The 27,465-nt window shown below is 38.0% G+C and overlaps 1 protein-coding gene across 1 annotated transcript in view; it reads right to left on the bottom strand.

The window, feature by feature from the left end:
* FAM98B (family with sequence similarity 98 member B) overlaps window positions 1-24,239 on the bottom strand; it is a 38,817-nt gene extending 14,578 nt beyond the window's left edge. Inside the window, exons 1-6 of the mRNA XM_032343242.1 lie at window positions 24,110-24,239; window positions 17,045-17,190; window positions 15,805-15,939; window positions 8,372-8,550; window positions 4,684-4,764; window positions 3,999-4,115 (exon numbers count right to left, since the gene is read on the bottom strand). Coding sequence (XP_032199133.1) covers window positions 3,999-4,115; window positions 4,684-4,764; window positions 8,372-8,550; window positions 15,805-15,939; window positions 17,045-17,190; window positions 24,110-24,180 — 729 coding nt within the window. The 5' untranslated portion in view covers window positions 24,181-24,239. The remainder of the gene's footprint in view (window positions 1-3,998; window positions 4,116-4,683; window positions 4,765-8,371; window positions 8,551-15,804; window positions 15,940-17,044; window positions 17,191-24,109) is intronic.
* Window positions 24,240-27,465: the final 3,226 nt, after the last annotated feature.

The following is a 27,465-nucleotide window of genomic DNA, read 5'->3' as shown; positions in this document are numbered from 1 at the left end:
GGGCAGAAGACCTGAAAGACATACAGACAGCCAAGAGACACATGAAAATATGCTCAACATCACTCATCATCAGGGAAATACAAATCACTACCATGAGATATCACCTCACACCTGTCAGAATAGCTATTATCAAAACACAAGAAACAAAAAGTGTTGGCAAGCATATGGAGAAAAGGGAACCCCCATGTACTATTGGTCAAAACATGAATTGTGTAGGCACTGTGGAAAACAGTATTCAGGGTCCTTAAAAAATTTAAAATAGGACTGATCCAGCAATACCACTTCTGGGTACTTACCCAAAGAAAACAAAAACACTAATTTGAAAAGATTATGCACTCCTCCTATGGTCATTGTAGCATTATTTACAACAGCTAAGATATGGAAGCAACCTAACATCTCAGTGGACACTGACAGATTAATGGATACAAAAGATGTGTGGAGGCTGTCTGTGTGTGTGTGTATATATATATACACACACACATATACACGAATAACGGATTATTATTCAGCTATATAAAAGAAAGAAGTCTTGTCATTGTCATGTATAATGCTAAGTGAATTAAGCCACTCCAAGAGAAACACACTATGATTTCACTTACATGAAATATATATAACACATATGTGAAATCACATAAATGTGAAATCACATGTATCTGTGATTTCACATATATGAAATCTAAAAAGCAAACACACAGAGTTTTTCAGTGTCTTGCTCTTAAATAGGAACAACCAAGAACTGTCCTGCATTTGAAGAAAACTACCATAAGAAAGAAACTAAGAGGGGCACCTGGGTTGCTAAATGGGTTAAAGCCTCTGCCTTCAGCTCAGGTCGTGGTCCCAGGGTCCTGGGATCGAGCCCCGAATCGGGCTCTCTACTCAACAGGGAGCCTGCTTCCCCCTCTCTCTCTGCCTGCCTCTCTGCCTACTTGTGATCTCTGCCTGTCAAATCTTTAAAAAAAAGAAAGAAAGAAACTAAGAAAAACGAACAAAAAATTACTCTGGAGGAAACAGGTAATTTTAGACAAAAACTTTTTAAAAATTTTTCATCTTGGGATGCCTGGGTGGCTCAGTCGTTAAGCATCTCCCTTCAGCACAGGTCATGATCCCACGGTCCTGGGATCGAGCCCCGCGGGAAGCCTGCTTCTCCCTCTCCCACTCCCACTCCGCTTATGTTACCTCTCTCACTGTCTCTCTGTCAAATAAATAAATAAAATCTGTAAATAAGTAAATAAATAACATTTTCATCTTTAAGAAGATAATACATCCATAAAACGAATAAAAAATATGAAAAAAGGAAAACTCAAGAACCAAAAAGACTCGCTGGAAATTAAACAAAAATGGCAGAAACAAAAATTCAATGCTAAGGGGCACCTGGGTGGCTCAGTGGGTTGAGCCTTTGTCTTTGGCTCAGGTCATGATCTTGGGTTCCTGGGATCAAGACCCACATGGACTCTCTGCTCAGCGGAGCCTGCTTCCATTCCTCTCTCTCTGCCTGCCTCTCTGCCTACTTAGGATCTCTGTCTGTCAAATAAAAAAATAAAATCTTTAAAAAAGAAAATTCAATGCTAAGAACAAAATAAAATTGAGTACATTTCTAAGAAAGTGCATCAAAAAAGGAAAAGAGATGGAAAATGAGAGAAAAAAATAAAGCAATTCAAGTGAATCTGATGTCCAAAATCTGACTAAGAAGATTTTCAGAAAGAGAAAACAAAGAAAACAAAAGGGAAGAAATTAATGAAGAAATATATAAAGGCTAATAAGCGTCTACATGTTCAAAGGTCCACAGTATTTAGCAGAATATAGAAAAAGACCCATACGAACGCTTACTATGAAAATTCAGAACTCCAAGTCTAGAGAAAAGAGCCCAAGAGCTTCCAAAGAAAAATAAAAAGTCATCCAAAAGGACATAGGATGACATCAGGTTTCTCACCAGCAGCACCAAACACTAGGAAACAATGAAGGGATGCCTTTAGTATTCCTAGGGGAAAATATTTTCAACCTAGATGTTTAAATTTACTCACACTATCAATCAAATGTGACAGATGGATAAACATTTTCAGAATGCAAGGATTCAGAAAAATCACCACCTACGCACCTTTTGTTATAAGTTATATATGGACTTACTATAGGAAAATGAGAGAATAAACAATGACAAAGGTGGCCACAGCAACCAGGAATTAGTGGAGTACCAAGGATAGCCATGCAAAAAGCCCATGATTGCAACAGGATAATACTGTATTTTGGGAGGGAAAGTATACAGAAAATGGAGAACTCATTAGAATATTTGATTTTTAAAAGTATATTCAGAAAGAAAAGGAGCAGCAGCATATAATAAAGAAACACAGGGGCTCCTGGGTGGCTCAGTGGGTTAAAGCCTCTGCCTTCAGCTCAGTCATGATTCCAGGGTTTTGGGATCGAGCCCCGCATCAGGCTCTCTTCTCAGTGGGGAGCCTGCTTCCACCACCCCTCCCCCCACCCCCCCCACCCCGCCTCTCTGTCTGCCTCTGCCTACTTATAATCTCTGTTTGTCAAATAAGTGGATGGAATCTTTAAGAGAAAAAAAAATACAATGCAAGAAAAAACAAAATCCAGTAGAAGGAAGATGACACCCAAAGATGTCCATATCCTAATCCCTGGAACCTGTGAATATGTTACTTTGCAGACATAGATGTCATTAACTCAAGGATTTCCAGATGGAGAGATTATCCTACATTATCCAGGTGGGTCCACTATAATCATAGGAATACTTAAAAGAGAGAAACAAAAGGTGATGTGACAAAAGAAGCAGAGAGAGAGAATGGAAGATCTCACACTACTGGTTTTGAAGATAAGAGGATGAAGTCAAGAGAAAGGTACACAGGTGGCATTTGGGAGCTAGGAAATACAAAGTAAACAGATTCTCCCCTGAAGCATCTGGGAGGAATGCTAACTTAACCTTGCTGAAGTTAACCTGGTTATCACCTTCATTTTAGGACTTCTGATGTCCAGAACTATAAGAGAATTAAAGTTTATTATTTAAGCCACTAAGTGTATGCTGATTTGTTACAGCAGCCATAGGAAACCAGTACAAGACACCACATGGAGACAGAGATCACATAAGAACCAAGAAGATAACAAATGCACCCTAGCACTCAACAGAAGCCAGATATATGAGACAACCACCTTGAATATTTCAGCCTACTCCAAGCACCAGCTTAACAAAGCTCTGTAAGTGACCCCAGCTGATACAACGTGGGGCAGAGGAACTGCCAAGTCAATACAAAAAATGTAATAATAATGATGATGATGTTATGATGATAAGAGTCACCAGATTTACCCTCCTACCTCAAACAACTAGCAAAGTGGACAACCTACACAAAGCAATAATTTTCAGACTCTGGACATCGAGGAGCACAAAACAGTAATCAAACAGGAGAAGCAAATGTGGAGAGCCCTATAAATGTCCCAGCTAACTGTTTGGAGAGTTTCTAAAATATGATGCAGAGTGGAGCAGAGCGCCCAGATGAAGCCTGGGTACAGATTAACGGCATAAAATGGGAGTGATGGGAGACAGCATTCCAGGACTATGTGAATATATTCATTATCTGCCCTCCAATGTCCTCTTCAACTAGAACACAGTTCACAGCCTTAGACACTTTTAAGAAGACTTGTTCTGGTATCTGTACTACCTATACTTATTCCAATATTCTGCTTTCTTGACCAGTTGCTCATTCTATGTCACTGTCTCATATAATGTCCTTTTCTTTATGAGTATCATTGCATAAATCACATCTAGGAGTTTAAAATATATGTGAGAGATTTGGAGAGAAATTAAGATATCTGCAGACAGAATTTACAAAAGACTAGGATCATTATATAAGACCAGCAGTTGGCCTGGGCATGTGCTTCAGACAGAATGGTCAGTGCAAATGTGGCAAGTTATACAATAAGAGACAAGAAAGCCTGAAAAGCTGTCACAGAGTACCACCTACAGGACACAAATGGGAAAACAGTCTTACCTTTGCTCTATCAGACCAACCAAAGGACTGCACAGTCACATCTAACCGTTTCATTAGCATCCTCCGGCGACACTCATATTCACAAGAAAGCGCATCATTGATTCTTTCCAGTTGTTCCTAAAGAATTCAGAAAAAAAATCATAAACTTTACACTCTTTCTGGCATAGCCCAGAAAGAAAATTGAAAAATTGTACTCAATATGTCCTACTGATTCAAAAGATACTGTACTTGGTGACTACTTTCTGTTCCCATGAGACTTTATGGTAAAATTGTTTACATAATAAAGAGTATCTGATAGAACATTTATGATATCAGAAGATAGTAAACATAAGAATTAAACTCTTACATTGGGAGACTTTACCTCACCTTCAAGCATGTTAAGTAAAATATCTACTTGTTAAGTGGTCAACCAATAAAGAAAGAAAATACCCCAAATTTCTACCTTGTTGACTCTGAGCTACTAACCTTTTCAAATAACAATTATGCTAACATACTGGATGCTATACATACTCTTGGCCAAGCATTATTAAAACTAATTTACAATCTGACTGAAGAAATGTTATGACCTATTACTCTAGGATATCAATTCTCCAAAATAATAAACACATGCTACCTACTGTAAAATTAGGTGTCCAATAATAAAATTAAGCCATGTTCACTACTCTAATAAAGGGAGGGAATTTACCGCTTGTTGCAGATTTAAGTCAATTTTCAGCAGTGGTTTTCCCACATGATTTTTCTGGACTTTTGAGAGTATATCTTTCACCTAAAAGTAAATATAGAAGATAGTGAAAATGTATATCTCCAATTTAAAACAATCTTATTCCTTCTTAAAATGTTGTTTTGAATGCCAAAAAATAAGTGAAATGTTAAAGTGAAGTAACTGAAATTCCCCTTCACATACCAAGAAAGAATATCACAATGCAGATTATCTTTTACAAAGATGCATTAATTATATTAATTCAAACCACAGCACAGTTCTCTTCCAGAGTAAGAAATAATATACACAGATGACTAGAGAAGCAGTTGCTGAAAGGTTATACTATGAGAATCTGTATGGTCTTATGTGAAATAATTTTCAGAATTTCTTCTTGAAATGGCACATTCTTATGCACACTCTTACACATGGTACAATTCTAAGTATTCTGGTTTCACAGTTCAGCAAGACAACCTAGGAGAGCAATCCCTCCAAATTATAGTGACCACATATACACTTGGTTACTTTTACAAAGAAACACTTTTATTTTAGTGAACAAAACATCAGACATTTGTTTTTACGATAGCAAATCACCCATCCCATAATAATAATTTATCCCTAAGAAAATGACTGAAAAATAAAGCCTAAGTTGGGCTCATGCTCCTATCTTAAGTAACTTTATCTAAAGAAAAATTTCAAAACCAAATGGTCTATCTTCGGTTTCTTAGTTATAAGGTAACTAGGGAAAATAATCAAGAGATTTTTGAGGAATATGAAGCTTATTTAATGTTAGGGGCACTCTTCAGAAAAAGAGTTAAAAATTTTGAACACAAAATTAGTTCAGAAACATGGTGATGATGGCAAGTGACTGTAAATGGGCATAAGGTTTTTTTGAGGGTGATGGAAATGTTCTAAAATTCTATTCAGATGATGGTTGTGCCTCTAAATACACTAAACATAACTTAAAAATACTAAAATTGACCTACTTTAAATGAGTAGATTTGATATGTAAACTGTATCTTCAGAAAGCTATTTTTTTAAAAATTAGCTTAGAAAGAACTTCTGCAAATGAGGAGCTTCAAAGCTTAAGCTTTCTTAGCCTCACAGCAAATATGCCTGTACAATGGTCCAATTCTTACATATTATTAAGAATTATTTTTTTTTAAGATTTTGTTTATTTATTTATTTATGTATTTATTTATTTAATTGACAAGGGGGAGAGAGAGACAGTGAGAGAAAGAACACAAGCAGGGGGACTGGGAGAGGGAGAAGCAGGCTTCCCGCTGAGCAGGGAACCTGATGTGGGGCTCGATCCCAGGATCCTGGGATCATGAACTAAGCCAAAGGCAGATGCTTAATGACTGAGTCAGCCAGGCACCCCAAGAATTATTTTCTTAAGATAGTCAATTTCTGTAGATTTCCCAAATATTGTATATAACTCCAACTTCAATCATTCCATGTATTACTAAAAGTATGATTTGTAACTCCTCACTCATGTAGGATTCTGAATGCATACTTACAACGTCTTATACATAATCACATTCAGCTCCACTTTCAGGATTTCAACACCGGACAACAGTTTTAGTAAGTTTCAGAATTAAACCCAAATAGAGAGGGAGTTAAGAGCACAGACTCCAGAAGCTGCCTGTGTTCAAACCTCAGGTCTACCACTACTGCTCAGAAACACACTTGTCCCATTTATTAAATCTTTCCTCATATGGCTATTGCAGAGAATAATAGTAACTACCTCATTATCTATAATGTGAGAAATAAGTGAGTTATTATATATAAACATTTAGAACAGTAAATGCTGTAGGTCTGTCATTATATTACTATAATTACATTAGATTCACATCTGAGCAGCTTCAAGTTAGAAAATAATAATTTTCTTTCCCGATGGTGACAAAGAGTATTCTGGACACATCACATGTATAATAAGGAAATTTTTGCTTTTGATAGGAACCGAATGGAGAAAAAAGTCTTTTCAAGTAAATATTTGGCCACAATGGCCAAGTAACAACTACCTTAAAATAAACCTGCCAGCATCTGAACACAGGTATTATAGCCTACTTCAAGTAGGGAAACAAAAGGTTTGGGGTATTTTTAATACTAACTGAGACCCATAAAAGGGAAAAGCCTCTTTGGGATCAACATGTAGAGGTATGGGAAGATTAGAAAGAGCCTAGAAATTTGTCTCAATCTGAAATTATCCTAGACATTTTAGCCAATTCCGTATCATTCTTAATCCAGATGAAAAGAGAAAATAAACACTGAAGAGTAACTTGTTAATTCCAAAACAATGTTTTTGAGTGATTCACAGTGTTATTCTTTGGTCTGCAGTTTTCACAAAAAGAAAAAAAATGTTTTTAAAATGGGGTTTTCGGGGCACCTGGGTGGCTCAGTGGGTTAAGCCGCTGCCTTCAGCTCAGGTCATGATCTCAGGGTCCTGGGATCGAGTCCCGCATCGGGCTCCTGCTCGGCAGGCAGCCTGCTTCTCTCTCTCTCTCTCTCTCTCTCTCTCTCTGCCTGCCTCTCTGCCTACTTGTAATCTCTCTCTGTCAAATAAATAAAAAAAAAATCTTTAAAAAAAAATAAAAATAAAAAAAAAATAAATAAATAAAATAAATAAATAAAATGGGGTTTTCATCTTAATGATACCAAAATTATCTTACGTTCAAAGAAGACAAATCTATTTTTTCAGTTCAAAAATTATCAAAGCAAAGCTATTTTATTCACGGATTTGGTATAACAGTGAGTCTAAAACTGGAGTTTACCTAGTACCTATTCTTGAGAGTGCAAGTGTTCTTTTCCTTTAAAATAAATCCTATATTATTCCCCTAGAGGACTCCTAGAAACTAGGCTGGAATTTGGTGTGCAAGAGTAGCATTCTCTCTAATATGTGGCTCAACAGGGAAGAAGGGCAGGTAGTTTAATAACTGAAAAGAAATTTTCAAATAGTTTAAGGTATACAGTTTGTGGTTGTTTTTAACTATATCAGGTAACTCATCCACTCATTCTCTATAAAACAAACACTTACTAAACACCTATCCACCAGAAACTGCTTGCTCACTGCGAAAGACAACCATGTTACAATTCTGCATCAGTATTTTTTTAAATGTAGTTTGCCTTTGACTTTGGAGGATTACTCTACTTCTTTCATTATACTACAACACAACTTTATTTAGGAAAGGGATCCTTTAACTTGCAAAGTGATTTCTAGCACAGAAAACTCTGGAAAGGCCTAAGGGCCCTCACTCATTAAGATCTGATTCCTGGGGCACCTGGGTGGCTCAGTGAGTTAAAGCCTCTGCCTTCCGCTCAGATCATGATCTCAGGGTCCTGGGATCGAGCCCCACATAGGGCTCTCTGCTCAGCAGGGAGCCCGTTTCCTCCTCCTCTCTCTCTCTCTCTCTCTGCCTGCCTCTCTGCCTACTTGCGATCTCTGTCAAATACATAAAATCTTTAAAAAAAAAAAAACCTGATTCCTGAATATTAGCTATAGGTAAATTAAATCACATGCATATTAATTCAAAACCCAAGATTTGGTTTACAGGAACATACACTTCTCCAGAAATAGAATGTATCTTAAAGGAAATATTTTCATTTTTAATTCAACATTTACATGTTAGCATTTAATTCCATTTTTGGGAAATGAAAAATAAAACAAATACAGTACCTTTGATTCCACTTGGTTTAGCATAAGCGGAATGTCAGAAGTTGCTGACTTGGGTACACCAAGAGTATCACAGATAGCTTGAACTTCCTGATAAATTTCACTGTTTTTATCTAACTGAGAATTTTTATGTTTCTTGTTCTGCAGTATCTGTAAAGCTTGAAGCTCTGTACTTAAAAATACTGTAATGAAAAAAGGGAAAAACATAATGTTAAAATATACAAGAAACACTTAAAAATCCCGTTTCTAGGTATATATACAAAAGAACTGAAATCAACATCTCAAAGAGATTTACACTGCCATGTCCTCTGCAGTACTGTTCACAACTGCCAAGAGAAGGAAACAACCTAAGTGCCCTTCAGTAGATGAATAAAGAAAATGTAGTATAATACACAAAATGGAATATTCAGCCTTAAAAAAAGGAAATCCAGCCACTTGTGAACACATGGATGAACCTGGAGGACAGTACGTGAAGTGAAATAAGCCAAACACAGAAGGACAAATATAATGTGTTATCACTTTTATCAGGAACCTAACACAGTCCAACTCATAAAGCAGAGAATAGAATGGTGGTTGCCAGGGGCTGGGGCAGGGAGGAAACTGGAAGTTATCAAACAAATTTTTACGAAACAGGTGATCTGTTTTAATAAGGTTTTAAACTCAGAGGGACCATGGCACAGTAGTCATAAGCAAAGTCTGATATATTTTGGTCAGTGATCTCAGGGACTTGAGGTCAAGCCCCGAGTAAGACTCCCTGCTAAGTCTGCTTCTCCCCCTCCTCCTCTCCCTTTGCCCCTCTTTCTGCATTCCCTTTCTCTCTCTCTGAAAATAAATTAAATCTTTAAAAAATATTTGCTAAGGGGTAGATCATTACGTTAAGTGTTCTTATCACAAAAACAAATATAAAGAGGGCAGGAGGAAACTTTTTAAAAAAGAGATCATGCCTACTGCAGAATTGAAAGTCAAGTAGGAGAGACCCACCAGTAAATCAATAATGTAAAAATGTAGAATGTGTAAAACTAAAAGTATGCTCTCTCATATGCACAGAGTGCTCAACTCAGGGGAGAATGCACAGCTTTAACTGATCTATAAGCTGACAGAGCAATCTGAATAACGACTGGCCTTCAGCATAGACCACCCCAGGCTGTTCATAAGTTCCTTTACCATCATTTCATTTACTCCTTTCAATAGCCATATAAAAGAAAATTACTCAATACTCTTATACATGGTTACAGTTTTGTTTTAAATTAACTTTCACTGTAGTAGTCAAAATACCGGATTGGTTTTTGTTTAAAATTATATACACACTACAAACACTCTCCACAACCCCAGCTGAGAACTATCTGAGAAAACTAAAGTACAGACATACCTGATTTTTTTTTTTTTTTAAGATTTTATTTATTTATTTGACAGAGAGAAATCACAAGTAGATGGAGAGGCAGGCAGAGAGAGAGAGAGAGGGAAGCAGGCTCCCTGCCGAGCAGAGAGGCCGATGCGGGACTCGATCCCAGGACCCTGAGATCATGACCTGAGCCGACGGCAGCGGCTTAATCCACTGAGCCACCCAGGCGCCCCCAGACATACCTGATTTAATTGCATTTCACTTAACTACACTTCACAGACAATTCCATTTTTTACAGATTGGAAGGTCTGTGGCAAGCCTGTGTCGAGCAAGTCTATCAGTGCCATTTTCCCAACATTTGCTCACATCCTGTCTGCGTGTCACATTTTGGTAATTCTTGAAGGGGATTAAAAGAGCTATTCCAGGGAACACACAAATAAGAAAGTGAAACAGCCTTACTGCAGATATGGAGAAAGTCTGAGTGGTCTGAGTAAAAGACCAGACCAGCCACATCATTCCTTAAACCAATCTAATCCAGGGCAAGGCTCTACCTCTCTTCAATTCTATGAAAGCTAACAAAGTTGAGGAATCTGCAGAAGGAAAGTTTGAAGCTAGCAGAGGTTGGTTCATGAGGTTTAAGAAGCTGTCTCCACAGCATGAAAGTACAAGGTGAAGCAACAAGTGTGATACAGAAGTTGTAGCAAGTTATCCAGAAGAGCCAGCTAAGTAATGAAGGTGGCTATACTGAACAACAGATTTCCAGTGCAGATTAAACACCCTAATTACTATTGGAAGATGAGGCCATCCAAGACTTCTTACAGAGACAAACCAATGCCTAGCTTCCAAGCTTTAAAGGGCAGGCTGACCTCTTGTTAGGGGCTAATGCAGGTGGGGACTTCAAGTTGAAGCTAATGTTCATTCACCATTGTAAAAATCCTGGGGCCCTTAAAAATTCTGCTACACTACATCTACTCTGCATGTGCTCTGTAAATGGAACAACAAAGCGTGGGTGACAGCATGATTTACTGACTATTTTAAACCCACTGCTAAGACCCACTACTCAGAAAAAAAGATTCCTTTCAAAACAGAACTGCTCATTGACAACGCACCCAAGGGCTCTCACGGAACTCTACAATGAGATTAATGTTGCTTTCGTGCCTGCCAACACAATAGCCATTCTGCAGCCCATGGATCAAGGAGTAATTTTTATTTTCAAGTCTTATTATCTGAGAAATATAATCCCTAAGACTATCACTGCCATAGATCAGGAATCCTCTGGTGGATCTGGGCAAAGTCAATTGAAATCCCTCTGAAGAGAATTCACCATTCTAGATGCCATTAAGAACATCCATGATTCATGGGTAGAGATCAAAATACTAACAGAATTTGGAAGAAGCTGACTCCAACCCTTGTGGATGCCTTCGAGGGGTCTAAGACTTCAGTAGAGGAAGTAACTGCAGATGTGGTGGGAATAGCAAGAGAACTAGAAGTAGAGCTGAAGATGTGACCAAATTGCTACAGTCTCATGCCAAACTCAACAGATGAGGAGTTGCTTTTTATGGATAAGAAAATGGTTTCTTGAGATGGAACCTACTCATTGTGAAATATTGTGAAGACTGTTGAAATGACAACAAAGGATTTATAATATTCCATCAACTTAGTTGATAAAGCAGCAATAGGGTTTGGGGGGATAAACTGCAGTTTTGAAAGAAGTGCTCCTGTAGGTGAAATGCTATCAAACAGCATCACATGCTACAGAGAAATTGTTTATAAGAGTTGAATGATGTGGCAAACTTCACTGCTGTCTTATTTTAAACAACTGCCACAGCCAACTAACCTATAGCAACCACCACCCTGAACAGCCAGCAGCCATTAGGAGAGGCAGGGCCATCTACCAGCAAAAGATTACAACCTACTAAAAGCTCAATGACCAGGGCACCTGGATGGCTCAGTGGGTTGGGGCTCTGCCTTTGGCTCAGGTCATGATCTCAGGGTCCTGGGATCGAGCCCCGCATCGGGCTCTCTGCTCAGCAGAGAGCCTGTCTTCCCCCCTCTCTCTGCCTGCCTGTGACCTCTTCGTCAAATAAATAAATAAAATCTTTAAAAATAATAAAAAATAAGTTAAAAATGAAAGCTCAATGACACCTAGTATTTTTTAGCAATAAGGCATTTTTAATTAAGCTGTGTACATTTTTTATTTTTATTTATTTTTTTTTAAAGATTTTATTTATTTATTTGACAGAGAGAGATCACAGGTAGGTAGAGAGGCTGGCAGAGAGAGAGAGAGAGAGAGAGAAGCAGGCTCCCCGCCGAGCAGAGAGCCCGATGTGGGACTCGATCCCAGGATCCTGAGATCATGACCTGAGCCGAAGGCAGCGGCTTAACCCACTGAGCCACCCAGGCGCCCCAGCTGTGTACATTTTTTAGACATAATGCTATTATTACACACTTAATAAACTATAGTATATTGAAAATATGACTTTTTTATGCACTAGAAAACCAAAAAATTCATTTGACTTGCTTCACTGTGATACTCACTTTATTGTAGTGGTCTGGAAATCAACTCACAGTATTCTCTGAGATACGCCTGTGGAGGTGCCAGGGTCCCACCCTCAAAGATTCTGAACCAGCAGATCTGAAGCAGGAATTGAGCTACTATATGCTATGAGACCTAAGGTAATTCTCATGTGCAGGCAGGATTGAGAGTCACTGACTTAAAGACTTTTCCACAAAGTTTACACGTGACAGTCAAAAGACCCCACAAAAAGTTAAGACCAGTATGTATCAAGCCGTGTTTATGAGGATTATGCCAAAGTCCTTCTGATTTCAAAACTTCATTTAAACAGATCACCAGTTCTTCAAAAATCTGTATTTTGGACAGAACCTAAGCCAGTCTGCCTTTGTTCTGGGAAACGTGTTCCACGTAATTCTACAAACAAAAAAGAGTTCAGTCTAATATTTAAAGTGCTAATCCAGTCAGACGGCGAACAATATAATAAAAAGTCTTCTTCCCGCCCCAGATCTTCTGATTTCCCCTCCCTAGAGGCAATCAATATTAATTTCCTGGGTATCTTTTTAGGCATATGTGTATGTATATGGAGAATGCACATCTACCATCTACACACTTTTCTTTTATACAAATAAGAGCATACTGCACATTTCTGTATATTTTTTTAATTTACCAATACAGCAGAAATCAGTCCATATCAGTACATTTGATCTATTTTCATTCTAATGGCTATATAATGGTATCACTGGAAGGATATACCGTTTCTTTTTTTTTTTTTTTTCTTTTCTTTCTTTTTTTTTTTTTTTTTTTAAATTTGACACACAGAGAGAGAGAGAGATCACAAGTAGGCAGAGAGGCAGGCGGGGGGGGGGGGGGGGGGGGGGGGGGAGAACAGGCTCTCCACCAAGCAGAGAGCCCAACTCGGGACTCGATCCCAAGACCCCAAGATCACAACCTGAGCTGAAGGCAGAGGCCCAACCCACTGAGCCACCCAGTCGCCCAGGATATACCATTTCTATTTAACTACACGAAAAATGCCATAATAAACATCATTTTTATATATCTTTGTACACTTAGGGAAACAGGAATGTATTCCTAGTCATGGAATTTCCAAGTCAAAAGGTAGGTGAAAAAAAAAAAAGGTAGGTGAATTTTAAAGTGATACTGAGAATTTGTCCTTCTAAAAGGTTATACAGTTATTCTCCCACATTTTCATGCCTATCATATATGAGAATGCTTATTCCCGCCTAATACGATGACTTTTTTTTTGGTATTTACTCGCCTATTCAGTGAAAAATGGTATCCTGCCATTTTACTTTTGTAACTCCTTAACTCTGAGAAATACTGTTTCATCTTTTCATGTTCAGAAGCAATTTTTTTTTGAAGATTTTATTTATGTACTTGACAGAGAGAAATCAGAAGTAGGCAGAGCAGCAAGCGGGGTGGGGGGAGCAGGCTCCCTGCTGAGCAGAGAGCCCCATGAGGGGGCTCAATCCCAGGACCCTGAGATCATGACCCAAGCCAAAGGCAGACGCTTAACCCACTGAGCCACCCAGGCGCCCCTCAGAAGCAATTTTTAAAAAACTTTTTTCTGTAGAGTGCCAGTTCATGTCTTTTGTAATTTACATATTTTTCCACTGAGTTTTTATCTTTTTCTTCTTGATTTATAAAAGCTCTTCACATAGTAAGGACCTTTTTATCTTTTACATGTTGCAAACACACCAAAGAAAAATATGAAGAGGCTTATTAGTCAGTATGTTCTAAAGACAGTCAAACTCAAGATGGAAGAGATGGTGGTAAGACTGTGAACTTGTATATCTCTGAGGCAAAATATGACAATATATCTAAGTAAAAGTAACAAATATGAATGAGCAAATTAAAAAATATGAACAAATTAAAAACAGAAAAGAATCTAAATACCATTATGTAAAAATGTTATGCCCATAGCATAGAATGTTATGTAGCCAATTTATTTTTTCCAAAAAAAATTTTAAGTGATGAAAAAATGCTCATAACACATTAAATGAAAAGAAGAAAGAGAAGGAACTGTATCTATGATAGACTCCAATCTTATTTAAATGTATGTGTGTAAAGGAAAAGAGCTGGAAAAGAAAATATACCAAGAAGTTATTAATGATTCTCTCTGGGGAGTGAGATTATCAATGACTTTTTTTCCTTAAAATTCTTTCTACTTTTTAAGATTTCTAGGATGATTATATAATTTTTAACATATAAAATTTCCATTCTATTTTCAAGCACATAGCAGCATCAAATACATTCACACTGTTGTGCAACCATCACCACCATCCAACTCCAGAACATTTTTATCTTCCAACAAATACTATACCCATTTAACACTAATTCCCTGTTTTGCCCCACCTTGCAGGCATGCATTTTCATAATCAGAAAAAGCTATACCAATTTCTCTTCCATCTCCTCTTCACTTTTACTTGTACCATAAATCTGTATTGCTATTATTGCTCAGATTTTTAACAGATAATGCAAAAAGGGAAACACAATTGAGTACACAGTTCTCACTGACTGAAAGAGCATAAAAGTTCCTCTAGGCCATTGTTTCTTAGCTTCCTTTCTGTCCCAATATATCTAAGGGTTACTGTACAACCTACAATTATTAACAATGGTTCATTAAATCAGTGACTCATACTAAATGGAAGATGGGGAAACAGTGCAAGAGATGGGGCAAAGGGCACATAATTTTTATCCCCCCAACACACACAAGGTAATTCAAATGTCGACACTACTATCAGTACCACTCAACATTTATGATTTCTGCACCAATGAAACAAACATTACTAACACTAGAGCCTATTAGGAATATACCACATGGATCACTTTATAAATGGTGAAACCCAAAATAATAGAAATCTTCAGTAATAGGGATGCTAGAAAAATTCTTTCAAATGGCCACTGTGTAACTTTCAAAACAACATGAAATTCAACTTAATTAAAAAAAAAAAATTTTAAGGACCCCAATAGAAATAGACATATTATTTATGGAAACTATCTGCATGTAGGGTAATCAATACTCCAAACTCACCCCTGAAAAAATTACGCCACCACTCACTAGAATTCATATGTCCAGAGAACACAATTTTTTAAAAACCAGATACAACCCTCGTGCCTAGAGCAGTTTCTAGTACAGTAATTGGTGATCAATAAGTATTTTTGAACTGTCATTCAATATCTATCACTACAAACAACATGAAATAATCTACTTAGCTGCCTAGTTTCAGAGAGTTTTAAGAATAAATAGGATTCTAAACGACCAACTTTAATCATTTAGTCATGCATGCTCAGAGATGAATTACATGAAAGAAAAATAACTAAAATAATGTATAAATCACAAACAGGGCATTCTATATTGGCCAAATCAATCGTAAGTAGTTGAAATCTTTGCACTTTAGAATTTATACCACATTTATATAAGTATCTCTAAGTCAGCTTCAGATTAAAACCTTTCTAACAAAATTTCTAAAGCTTCACTAATGAAATTTCATAAATACTGAAAATAACAAAAACCACAAAAAACAAATGAATTTAAATGTTCAAAGAAAGGTAACTTACATAAAAGCTTCAAACAGTCATCCTTCTTTTTTAAACGGTCCTTAATATCTCCTGATATGAGTACAGAATATGGGCATGCCATTTCTTTTAAAAACCCACTTATCTCAAGCTGGAAGCTTTCTATATCATCTCTCCCTTTAAAGAAGAAAAATCATAAAACACTTAATAAATATTTACAATCTAATCTGACACTGTAAAATCTACCTCCAAATGATTTCAATTTTACATTCAATTATAAATTTTCAACTTTAAATTAAATCCTTACACATGTGACCCCAATGCTCAGGTAATCAAACAACTTCAACAGAAAGTAACACTTAAATTTAAGAACTTAAGTATCTAATCATGAGATATATACTTTTGTACTTCAATCCCTGATGAGTATTTTCCAACAAACTTTCCACAAAAGCAGATAAACTGGGAATATTTTATGTCAGTAACTAAAATATTAAAAACATTACTATGGCTATAATTATTAATTGGCTTCAGAGCAAATGATCTATTTCTACTGTATTTCTACAGACTCAGATAACAAATGCAATCATTTAATTAAGCCTCATTGCTTATCTTTCTTTCACAATCTAATTATGTAGAAATTTATGCCACATGTTTTAAATTCAGCTAATTTTACTTTGCTACTTTGAATTCTATTGGATGTGGCAAGAAAAGAAAATTTTAAAGTAAAGATAGCTTCAGAAGGGAAGACTATTTTGTACCCCATCAAATGCTCAATCATAAAAAATTTTTCATTTTAGTTCTCTCATTGAAATTCTACAAATTGAAGACCCACAAGGACTCCATTTACCAAGACAGTAAATGAATTAAACTTTTTTGAGGTAGCACAGTTTTTTTATGGTATTCTTATGTAAATTCATGTCCTGAGTTACAGGCTTGCTAATGCAACTCAAATTACTTTAATGAAACAAAAACAAAACCTTAATTTAAAATAAGCAGTATTCAAAAAGTAAACTGTTTAAATAATCAAATTCAGACTCTACTTTTTCTAAAGAATACTAAGGTTAAGACTGTAAACAGTTATTGTTTATAATCTTATATAAATTTAAGAGCCAACTTTGAATTAATATATAATTTAATCTAAGTATATTTAATATTATATACTGTAGTCCTTCATAATATTAATGCTTTTTCTTTGTAGAGGAACCACAGGCAAAACTATAAATCATAAGCTATCATTTCACTCTACTATTATACAAAAGTAAATAAAACACAATGACAATACCAGCTGACGTGATACTTTCTTCCAAGTTGCACAATGATTTTATTTGAGCGCCTAACCAAACACAGAGCTCTGAAAATTCAGGTGAAGACAGTCCACCCTCTGCTGCCTTGGTAAGGGCTTGCTCTTCTAACAGTGGTCCCTTATACCTAGAAAGGAAGACATAAAAGGTTTAAAAAACAAAAAAACTTGGTAGTAATCTATACCAAGGCCTGCTCCCTATTTTTGTAAATAAAGTTTTAGCAGAACATCGCCAATAAAGATATCCATTCACAGACTGTCTCTGGCTGCTTTCACAATGCAACTCCAGAGTTGTTAATATGGTCAGCAAAGCCTGTGATTTTTATTATTGGGTCTGTTATAGACATAGTTTGCCATTTTCTGCCCTATTTAACTGACATCTGGCTTTTTTCCCTTTATTTTATCATTCCTTAGTAAAATTATCAACCAATTTTAACATAAATATTACAACTAACACAAAGTCAAATAGAACAGAATCTAATAACCACATACTACTAACAAAACCTAGAAAAAAGAAAATTTAGTGAAAAAAGAATACATGCAAATTTTAAATTAAAAAATTAAAGCTGAGGGGCACCTGAGTGGCTCAGTCAGTTAAGCATCTGCCTTAGGCTCAGGTCATGATCCCAGAGTCTTGGGATCAAGTATAGCATCAGGTTCCTCATTCAGCAGGGAGCCTGCTTCTCCCTCTGCCTGCTACTCCCCCTGCTTGTGTGCGCTCTCTCTCTGACAAATAAAGAAAATCTTACAAAAAAAAAAAAAATTCCTTTCCATGTGATGATGAAACTACCTACTCAATATACTGATAAACATTTCTTTCATTTTGCTTTCAACTCAGCAACTTGTTGTCTCTCTGTTTTGACTTCATTTTATTTAATTTAGCTTTATAATTATGTAAAACATTTACATTGTTACAAAGTATAATTTACAAAACAAGGTACATTCAAATTAAGCTTTCAATCTTTTTTTTTCTTTAATTTTTTAATGTTTTTTATAAGTAGCTTGCAATCATAATGTTGTTCCCTCTACTCTGTTCTCCCCCACCCCCACAGGTAACTATATTTATTAGTTTGGGGTTGTCATTCTGTTTTTAAATATAAACATATACATACTTCTTTTTTTAGGTAAAGGTAGTCTACTATACACTCTTCTATTCCTTGCTTTAAAAAATACACACACATACATTTACATATACAGCCAATCCCTGAACAACAGAGGGGTGAGGGGTATCAATCCCCATGTAGTTGCCAATCTGCATATAACTTTTGACTCCTGAAACCCTTACCTACTACTACCCTACAGCTGACTGGAACTTTACTGATTACATAAACAGCCAATTAACACATACTTTGTATACGTGCTATATATACTTCTTTCGTATAACAGCCAATTAACACATACTTTGTATACATACTATATACTTTCTTTGTACGGTAAAGAAAACCATCCATTGTTTCACAGTGTACACAGCTTACTGAAAAAGGTCCACATACAAATGGAGCCACATGGTTCAAATTCATATTGTCAACTATACTAGAGAACAGCAGAGACACTACTCAATTACTTTTTAAAAATTTTTATTTATTTTATTTTTTATTTATTGGACAGAGAGAGAGAGAGAGATCACAAGCAGGCAGAGCAGCAGGCAGAGAGAAAGGGGGAGGCAGACTCCCTGCTAAGCAGAGAGTCAGATGCAGATGCAGGATCATGACCTGAGCTGAAGGCAGAGGCTTAACCCACTGAGCCACCCGGGTGCCTCACTACTCAATTATTTTATAGGTGTACAGTACTCCAATGTCTGGAGTATTTGGGTTATTTGCAGTGTTTTGCTCTTCCAAAAAAACTGGCAACTTTTTGGCAGGTTATACCTGGGATAGATTTCTAGAGGTAAGACTGATGGGTCAAAAGGTAAATGAATATGTAGCTTTGCTAGATATTATTAAATACTCCTCTACGGTGATTGTACCATCAGGTGTAAGAGTACCCATTCCTCCGTAACTCACCAAAGTTGCCAAACATTTAGATTTTTGACCATCTGGTATCTCAGTAGAGTTTTAATTTACATTTCTCTTAAGAGCAAGGCCATACGTCTTTTCATATATTTAAAGACAATTTGCATTTCTTTTTCTCTGAATTCTCTGGTCATAGCTCATGAAGGGTGAGTATTTTCAAATCCTCATTTGGCAGGTAAGAAATTAAGGCTTAATGAGGTTAAGATACCTGCCTTAAGTAGCAAGCTAGGCACAGTAACAGGCATGCACAAATAGAGATACAGCCATAGATACTGATAATTACATTTATTTGTAATTCACTTGGTCTTCAGAGCAATGCTGTGAAGTCGGCATGATCTTAATGCTGTAGGATCAGAAGATAATAGCTAGGTGATGACACTAGGATTTAAATCTAGAGTTGAACCCAAACACTCCATATGAACTCAAACTTCTGTCTATGCTAATAAGGAAAGTTAATGAAATAACTTGGCCAGTTGACACAGCCAAGTAGAGAGCTGGGACTAGACCACTGTCTCTGCTCCTACAGGCAAGACTGGTTCTTCTATACATTATCTTTCCTCCATATCTCACAGTGCCTCTTACTGAGATTTAATAGTAAACATCTTCTTTCCCCCTACTTACTTTCATCTCTACAGTAAAGAAATAATCATAAACTCTTGAATAAATTTAATGAGTTCTTATCATTGGTGAGGTTATTTTTAACTTAAATGCCGATTATAAAATTCAATAAAATTTTTCAACTCACCAAAAAATACTGAATTTAGAAGGGGAAAAACCCCTACAAATCTTAAGGCCTCAAGCTCACCAAATCAGGTAAAAATAAAAAGAAGAAAAAATGCATTTAACAAAACCAAACATCTAATAATAATCACAATTATATGGTAACTAACACCAAAAACTGATTTTACACTAGGCCAGTGTTGTGTGCTTTATGTATATCACCTCACTTAACTGCCATATCTAATAAGATAGGGATTATGTTCTTAGTTCATTCAAGGTATTTTTATTTAAGTAGGAAAGTGCTACTCTTATTCCAAACACTGGGGACACCTCCCCTAGGCCTAGACTCCCCCAGAGCCACCTATTTGGGAAATAGAGTTGCTTCGAGCTCTGGTGATCCAATCTTCAATCCATTAGGGCCACTAGCAAACCCCCACAAAGACACAGGCGATGACTAATTTACTTTCTCTTTTCCATTTCCATCAGCCAACATATAAAATAGGAGACCCTTTCCTTCCCTCTGTCATTTGTATGCACTACTGGCTTGCCTCTGATCCAGCTCTCCACTTACTGACCCAAACTCTTCCAATGTGTTTCATCTACAAACAACTGTTCAAGATTGATAGTCAGAAAGATTATCCCTACCACCTCTAGCTTTGGTGATTTTACTTTCTGAAAGTTCTTAAAAGACAGATGGTAGGGTTTTTGCCCTCCTTGCTTCCCAAAACAATATCCATATTATTGGTCCCACACCATCTTATAAATACCTCCTTCTCTCTTTAGGCGCAGGCCAGTCAGACTTGCCATTCTCCCTTTTGTGGTTTTCACCTATTAATCGCTTGGACACTCCCCAAAATTCCTTGTGCTGTTTTTCTCTCCAATCCCATTTCTGCTATTTGCCTGTATGCATACCCTATGCAATATCCTGAGCTCTCAATTCCTGGAATTCATCTTTTCAGACCTTTGCCATGAGATGTCAATGAGGCACCCCTTAGACCTTGCCATCACCGGAAAAACTACTCCACCCCCGAAATCACTAAATCAAACCGGTCACTCCCTGACCACAACCTACTATTCTTTTAGCTTGCTCTTTTGACCACTCACCTTCATCTCTCCTTGGATCTCATTTCTACCTCCATTCCACTGGTCACTCCATATTCTCTGTATTTCCTACCTCCCTGCTATCTTCATTTTCTTCCCTTTCCAAATTAGATTCCAAGGTGTATCACTTCATTTTGGGTCTCAATACTTACTGAAGAAATGAATCCCTGATACCATCATCCCCTTCAGCTCTTTCTTTTTTTTAAGATTTATTTATTTATTTATTTGACAGAGAGATCACAAGTAGACAGAGAGGCAGGCAGAGAGAGAGAGAAACAGGCTCCCTGCTGAGCAGAGAGCCCGATGTGGGGCTCGATCCCAGGACCCCGAGATATGACCTGAGCCGAAGGCAGCGGCTTAACCCACTGAGCCACCCAGGCGCCCCCCCTTCAGCTCTTATATCCAATCAATCACTAAGTTCTACAGTGCGCACTTTTTTCCATATCCACCTCCGCTGAGCAGTCATCACTTCTTGCCCTGACTACTAAATACTCCACCTCCACCTTATTGAAGTAACTTTTAAAACGAGATATCTGATCTCTCCCTTTTTTATTTAAAATCCTTCAAACACGCCCCACTGCTGTTAAAACAAAGAACAAAATCCACAACACAGCCTAAAAATTGCTTCGTGCCTTCATCCTCCCCTAACTTTTCAATCAGATCTTCCACTATGTTGGCCATTGCTCTCTGCTCTCCAGGTGCATGGGCCTCCTTCCAGTTATTCTAATACAGCAAGTTCCTTTCCACTTCAAGAGCTTTCATCTTTTGTTCCCAATTTAAGAACACCCTTGTCCTCTTTTCCTATGAATCTCACCTAGTTTACTCCTGTCCGCCTCCTGTCATGTCATGTCACCCTGCTCTTTTCCTTTAAAGAGCTTATTAAGGTTTATAGTATTTGTGTGATCACATCCGTTTTTCCACTGGACTGTAAGCTCCACGGGGACAGAGATCAATTCTGTTCTGAAGTTTTCAACATACAGTTGTATTCAATAAGTAACTGAAATAAACTTCCTTCCATAATGCTGATTCGAAACTAAGATGTGAAGATTTTTTAAAATATGCATGCCGTACTGTACCCCTTAAGATCATGATCCAGTCAATATCGTACAGAACAGACTGGAACCTTTTATTTCACAAGCTCCATACATGATTCTGATACACAACCAGGGCTGAGATCCCCTCTACAAAATCATAGATGGTCAGAACTAAAAAAAGACTTCTGAAATCATGTGCTTTAGCCTCCTCCTCTCAGATGAGGAAATAAAGTTATCTCCACCCAGTTTTCACGTGTATCACTGAACTCTTTCACATACATTTTCCCTTTTAACTCCTCCCTTTAATTTCCAATTTTACCTTATAAAGTAAAGAACTTTCACTAACAGGCTAAATGTCCAGTCACAACAGAAAATGCATTATTCACAAACTAAATGGGTATTTTACAATAGTGTTCAAATACAACACATATTGTAAGTAAATACCACTTTCCACATTTCATTATCATTGTAAGAAAAATCAACTTCAAAATATTGTCCTCAGCTATTCCAGGAAAAATCAATTCTAAAGTATGCAAACTGTTTTAATTTCCATATAGAATAATCTGAAACTAATTTTCCTTGGTAAAAGTCAAGATTATAGCAAAGTTCATTTTTCAAAATGCCTACAAAAGAAACAAATTCGGCACACTTGGGTGGCATAGTTGGTTAAGCATCTGACTCTTGGTTTTGACTCAGGTTCTGATCTAGGGGTCATGAGATTGAGCCCCTCATGAGGATCTGTGCTCAGGGTATTGTCAGGGTATTCTGTCTGAAACTATTTGGGGTCTACTCACTTCTAGTAAGTATTTTAACTTGTTTTGCTTACCTCCTTAAGCAAGTCAGGTGAAAATTTCCAAGAGATTTTACAGAATAAAAATGCCCCTTAAGTGATCACTGGTTCAGTTCTTTCAGTTGACAAACATTTATCCTGGACCTATCTACTAAGTGCAAGGCTTTGTTACATCACAAAGTAGATAATCCTGGGGTCTACAAGAAGCAACTGATAGAAGAGGCAAGTGGAGTTTTAGAAAAAAATAAAGGGGGGGTGGGGTGGGGTTTTCAAACTTCACTACAGAACCGTAAAGTGCAAAGGCACAGCCTTCCCCATTCAAGAAATTCCAGCATTTGGCAAGGCAAACTACTGTGCAGATGGCTCCAATCTCTTTAAGTAAGGTGTATTTTTTGATCCTAAACGATCTGTCCCTATGTCTATCTCTATGCACTCTCTTCTTTGAACTTCTCTTCATTTACCCATTTATTCAACCGCTCTTTATTCTCCCAGACCACACTGGAGGAGGTTGCTGGAACAAGACAGATAAAGGCACCTGATTTCCTGGAGTGTGGGGGATGGGCGGGGGGGGTGGCAGTACCAGAGAGGCTAAATAAACACACAGGACAAGATAGTTTGGGATGACAACAGAGAAAGGGAGACTACTTTGCATGCACTGATCCCAGTGCTTCGAAGTATTTATTTAACATCATTCCAGGAGTTCTCACGGCACTTAGCATTCTGAATTGTAAATTCCGGTAGACTCTTTGTAGCCCTCAACAACTATGGGAGCTACTGGTAATCTGCAAACTGTCTCTTTCCTCTGCCTAGCACATAAATATGCATTAATTAATGCCTATTAATGCCACAGTAATATGCAATTAACGAACGGATGAAACGGTTGAATGAATGGACCCACAATTAACTTGGACACTTGCTCCGGTCAAGGAAGCAAGAGGTTCGCTCCCCAGCCCTAATTAAGCCACAGGTTGTACCTGGCCGGAGACAACAGCCCCCAGCCACAGTCGGGGTTCCAGCACCCCACAGCCCGAGGCGGGACAACTACGTCAACACAAATAGCACCCGTGGGGCAGGGACACGCTCCTCAGACCGGCTGGTGCGAGCCCTGCTGCTCCACGCCAACGCCGCAGCTCGCGGCTACGGAGTTTCGAGGCCAGGAGTTTGGAAGAGGGGGCCACGCGCCCCAGCTCTCCGGCCCTGCTCCACCCCCCAAACGGATTTCCCTCCCGCCTCCCTCTTAACTCCGTCGGCGCCGGCGGGAGCGCGGCGGGGAAGGAGGCCTCCACCGAGATGCCGGAGCCCAGCGGAGGCCCACGGGCAGGAGACCACAGCAGCCAGGCGGAGGGAGAGCTTACGTTTTCAGGGGAAGGGCGTCCCCGGGAATACTCACCCCAGCGCCTCCAGGGTATCCAGAACGTCCCCCTCCATCGTAGGTTCGGGACCCAACTCCGGCCCTCTCATGGTCCTTCGGCCCAAAGCCGTTCGGCGCTCTAAGAAGCCCGCCGGAAACCTGCGTCACGGCGCCAAGGTTCCGGGTGGAGTCTGAGTCGGGACTGGCTAGGAGCGCCTCCGACTGGGGGCGTAACCGTTCCGGCCGTTCCGCGGGCGGTGAGGGAAGCCGCTTGAGAGGACAGTGAGACGGGTTTAAGATAACAGGAAATTCTAGTCATAAAAAGGTTTCTTTGTGCTGGGTCTCTTGTGTGTGTTGAACGCAATCCTAGCAAACACCGTGATTCTACCCAAGTTGTTCTCAACCTACCAGGCTCCGGATCTCTCTTTGAATAACGAAAGTCCCAAAATGGAATCGTTCGTTATCTTGGGCTAAAATTGGTACAGAAGGCCATACAGAGACACTTATTTTTAAATCAGTGTGCACAGCAATGCTCCAACTTAAGAATAAAGGAAAAGGAATGTATGACAATATTGTTGGGCTGTGCAACGGGGATCGGCGGGGTGACGGGGTGCTTCGGTCTGGGTGGAATCCTCTTAAACGCACACGCAGACAGGGTGTGGTAGAGCTGACCCAGTCTGCGCGAGCGCTGTGGGAGACAGATACCGGGGGCAGAGTAGGGTGGTTGATGTGATTTTCCAAAATTGTGACTAACTCTCCATAAAGTTCCAAACAAAACAATGTTCCTTCTGTGTGAATTCAGACTCTCTAAGTCATGCAAAATAAATAAATAAATAAATAAATAAATAATCGTTCATATGTAAGAGAGTCCGGATTTAAGGTAAAACCGTTACTAACAGTTTTATCACTGGGCACCTGGGTGGCTCAGTCGGTGAGGGGTGGGACTCTTGATTTGGACTCAGGTCATGATCTCAGGGTCTTGAGATCCCAACTTGTGTGGGGCTGTGTGCTGGGGCATGGAGCTTGCTTTAGATTCTCTCTACCTGTCTCTCTGCCCCCCTTTCCTCTCTCTCCCCCTCTCTAAAACAAAACAAAACAAAAACCAGTTATATCACCTACATGAATACCCAGTGGGTCTTCGGAGAGTTGTGTAGACACATAACCATTGGCCCTTGTAACGACGTACTGTCCCCTCCCTTGCGGAAGATAGCATCCCTTGATCCAGTTCAAGTAATGCCCTCACCTCTCTATTATTGCTACAGATAAAAAGCTTACCCATAAAACTGTAAAATTCTAAATTTGAACCCATTTCAGTAATGACTACCATATAACCCAGGCTTTAAATATAAAATTATTTGCAGTTTAATGTATCTGAATTTATCCCTAAACCAAAGAGAGAATGTATGTTTTGAATGATTGTTGCCTCCTTCAAACAGGTGCAGAGTCATAAAAAGCATTATTTTTAGTAACCTTGGTTAAAAAAAAGTCTCTACAAGGGACGCCTGGGTGGTTCAGTCCGTTAAGTTACTGCCTTCGGCTCAGGCCATGATCCCAGGGTCCACAGAGAGTCTGCTTCTCTCTCGGCCTCTGCCTGCCACTCTGCCTGCTTGTGTGTGCTCTCTCTCTCTCTCTCTCTCTCTCTGTCTCTAACAAATAAGTAAATAAAATCTTAAAAAAAAAAGTCTCTACAAATATCAAATAGAAATGAGGTGACTGTTCTTTATTAACGTTGATATCGAGTGTTCTGCAATTTTTACTAACTGAAGCACAGAAAAAAAGAAAAATTAAAAATACAAGGAAAAAAAAAAGCATGACAGGTACGTGGGAAAGAAAAAAGGCCAGATGCTAGAAGAGATTCTAGACTCGTTCTTTTTTTTTTTTTTAAGAAAAGAGATAGCATTAAATGTAAATATTAGAAATTTTAAAAAGACTGAAAATTAATTATCTAAATGTGAATCCAGATAAGCTGAAAAACAAAGCAAATTAAATCCCAGAAAAACAAATAGAAATAATAAAGAGACATCAATAACAGACATCATTGAAATGGGAGAAAAGAGAACCTGGATGGCTCAGTCTGTTAAACATCTGCCTTTGGCTCAGCTCATGATCCCGGAGTCCTGGGATCAAGTCCCACATCAGGCTCTCTCCCTCTGCCTCTCTCTTTCTCTCTGTCTCTCATAAATAAATAAATAAAAATAAAAGGGAGAAAATTAAGTCAAATTTTCATCTTTTTTATAAAAACTAATAATAACAAACCTTCGGTCAAGTTGATCAAGAAAATAAAAGATGACACAAATAATCAATATCCAAAATGAAAAAGAGGACATTAGACAGTTAATAAGAGGATGTTAGGAAAAACTTTATGCAATAAATTTGAAAATTTAGATGAAACTGACAAATTCCTTGAGAGACAATTTTGACAGAAATAAGGAAAAACTTAAATATGAATAATTTCATATCTATTAAAGAAATCAAGTTATTAATTAAAATTCACCCATGAAGAACACTTTCAAGCCAGGATTGCTTTCCTGATGAATGTCTCCAAACATTTAAGAAAGAAAGAACATCCATCTTATACAAACTTTTCCATAGATTAGAAGAACATAGAGCATTTTGCAATGTTTTTTATGAGGACAAAATTACCTTAACACAGATGTCGTAAGGACATCACTAAAAAGAAAACCTGAGGAGACTGGGTGGCTCTGTCAATTAAGCAACCCACAAACTTTGATTTTGGCTCAGGCCATGAGACTGAGCCCTGCATCAGATTTTCTTTTTCTCCCCTTCCTTCTGCCCTTCCCCCAACTCTGTGGGCTCACTTGAGCTCTCTCTCAAGTAAATAAATCTTTGAACAGATGTTTAATTTACAGAAATCCATTGAGCTATACACATAATAATTCTTTACTTATCTCTATGTATGTTCCACCTTAACTTTTAAGTTACTTTTAAAAATAATTTTCTATACCTAAAAATGGTTAAAATGGCAAATTTCATGTTATATATATTTTGCAAAAAAAAAAAATTAATGTAAAGTGCTTGCAACAGTGTCCAGTATATAGTAAGCACTTCATAAATGGTATCAACAATCTTTGCCTGGGTCTCATAAAAAGCTGAGTTTGAGGCAAAAATCTTAGGCAATAAGACCTAGAAATTCAATCCTAGAAAATTCAATCCTAGAAAGCAGAACCAATGGGAGAAGGGAGTGGGACAGGAAAGGAAAACCAATATATGAAGTGTATTACCAAGGTGGCCACGGCTTAGAACAACAATTGGTTTGCTATCTCTTTACTGATGTCTGATGAAGTGAACATATTTCTCAGACATCTCTCTGGGTGAGGAAGGAAGAATTAAGAGCTAGCTCCTGTCTCCATCTGTCAAAATTCCTCCATGTGGAG

Source organism: Mustela erminea, chromosome 5 (genome assembly GCF_009829155.1).
Source record: "Mustela erminea isolate mMusErm1 chromosome 5, mMusErm1.Pri, whole genome shotgun sequence".
NCBI lineage: Eukaryota > Metazoa > Chordata > Mammalia > Carnivora > Mustelidae > Mustela > Mustela erminea.
This window is presented reverse-complemented; position numbering and strand designations above follow the sequence as displayed.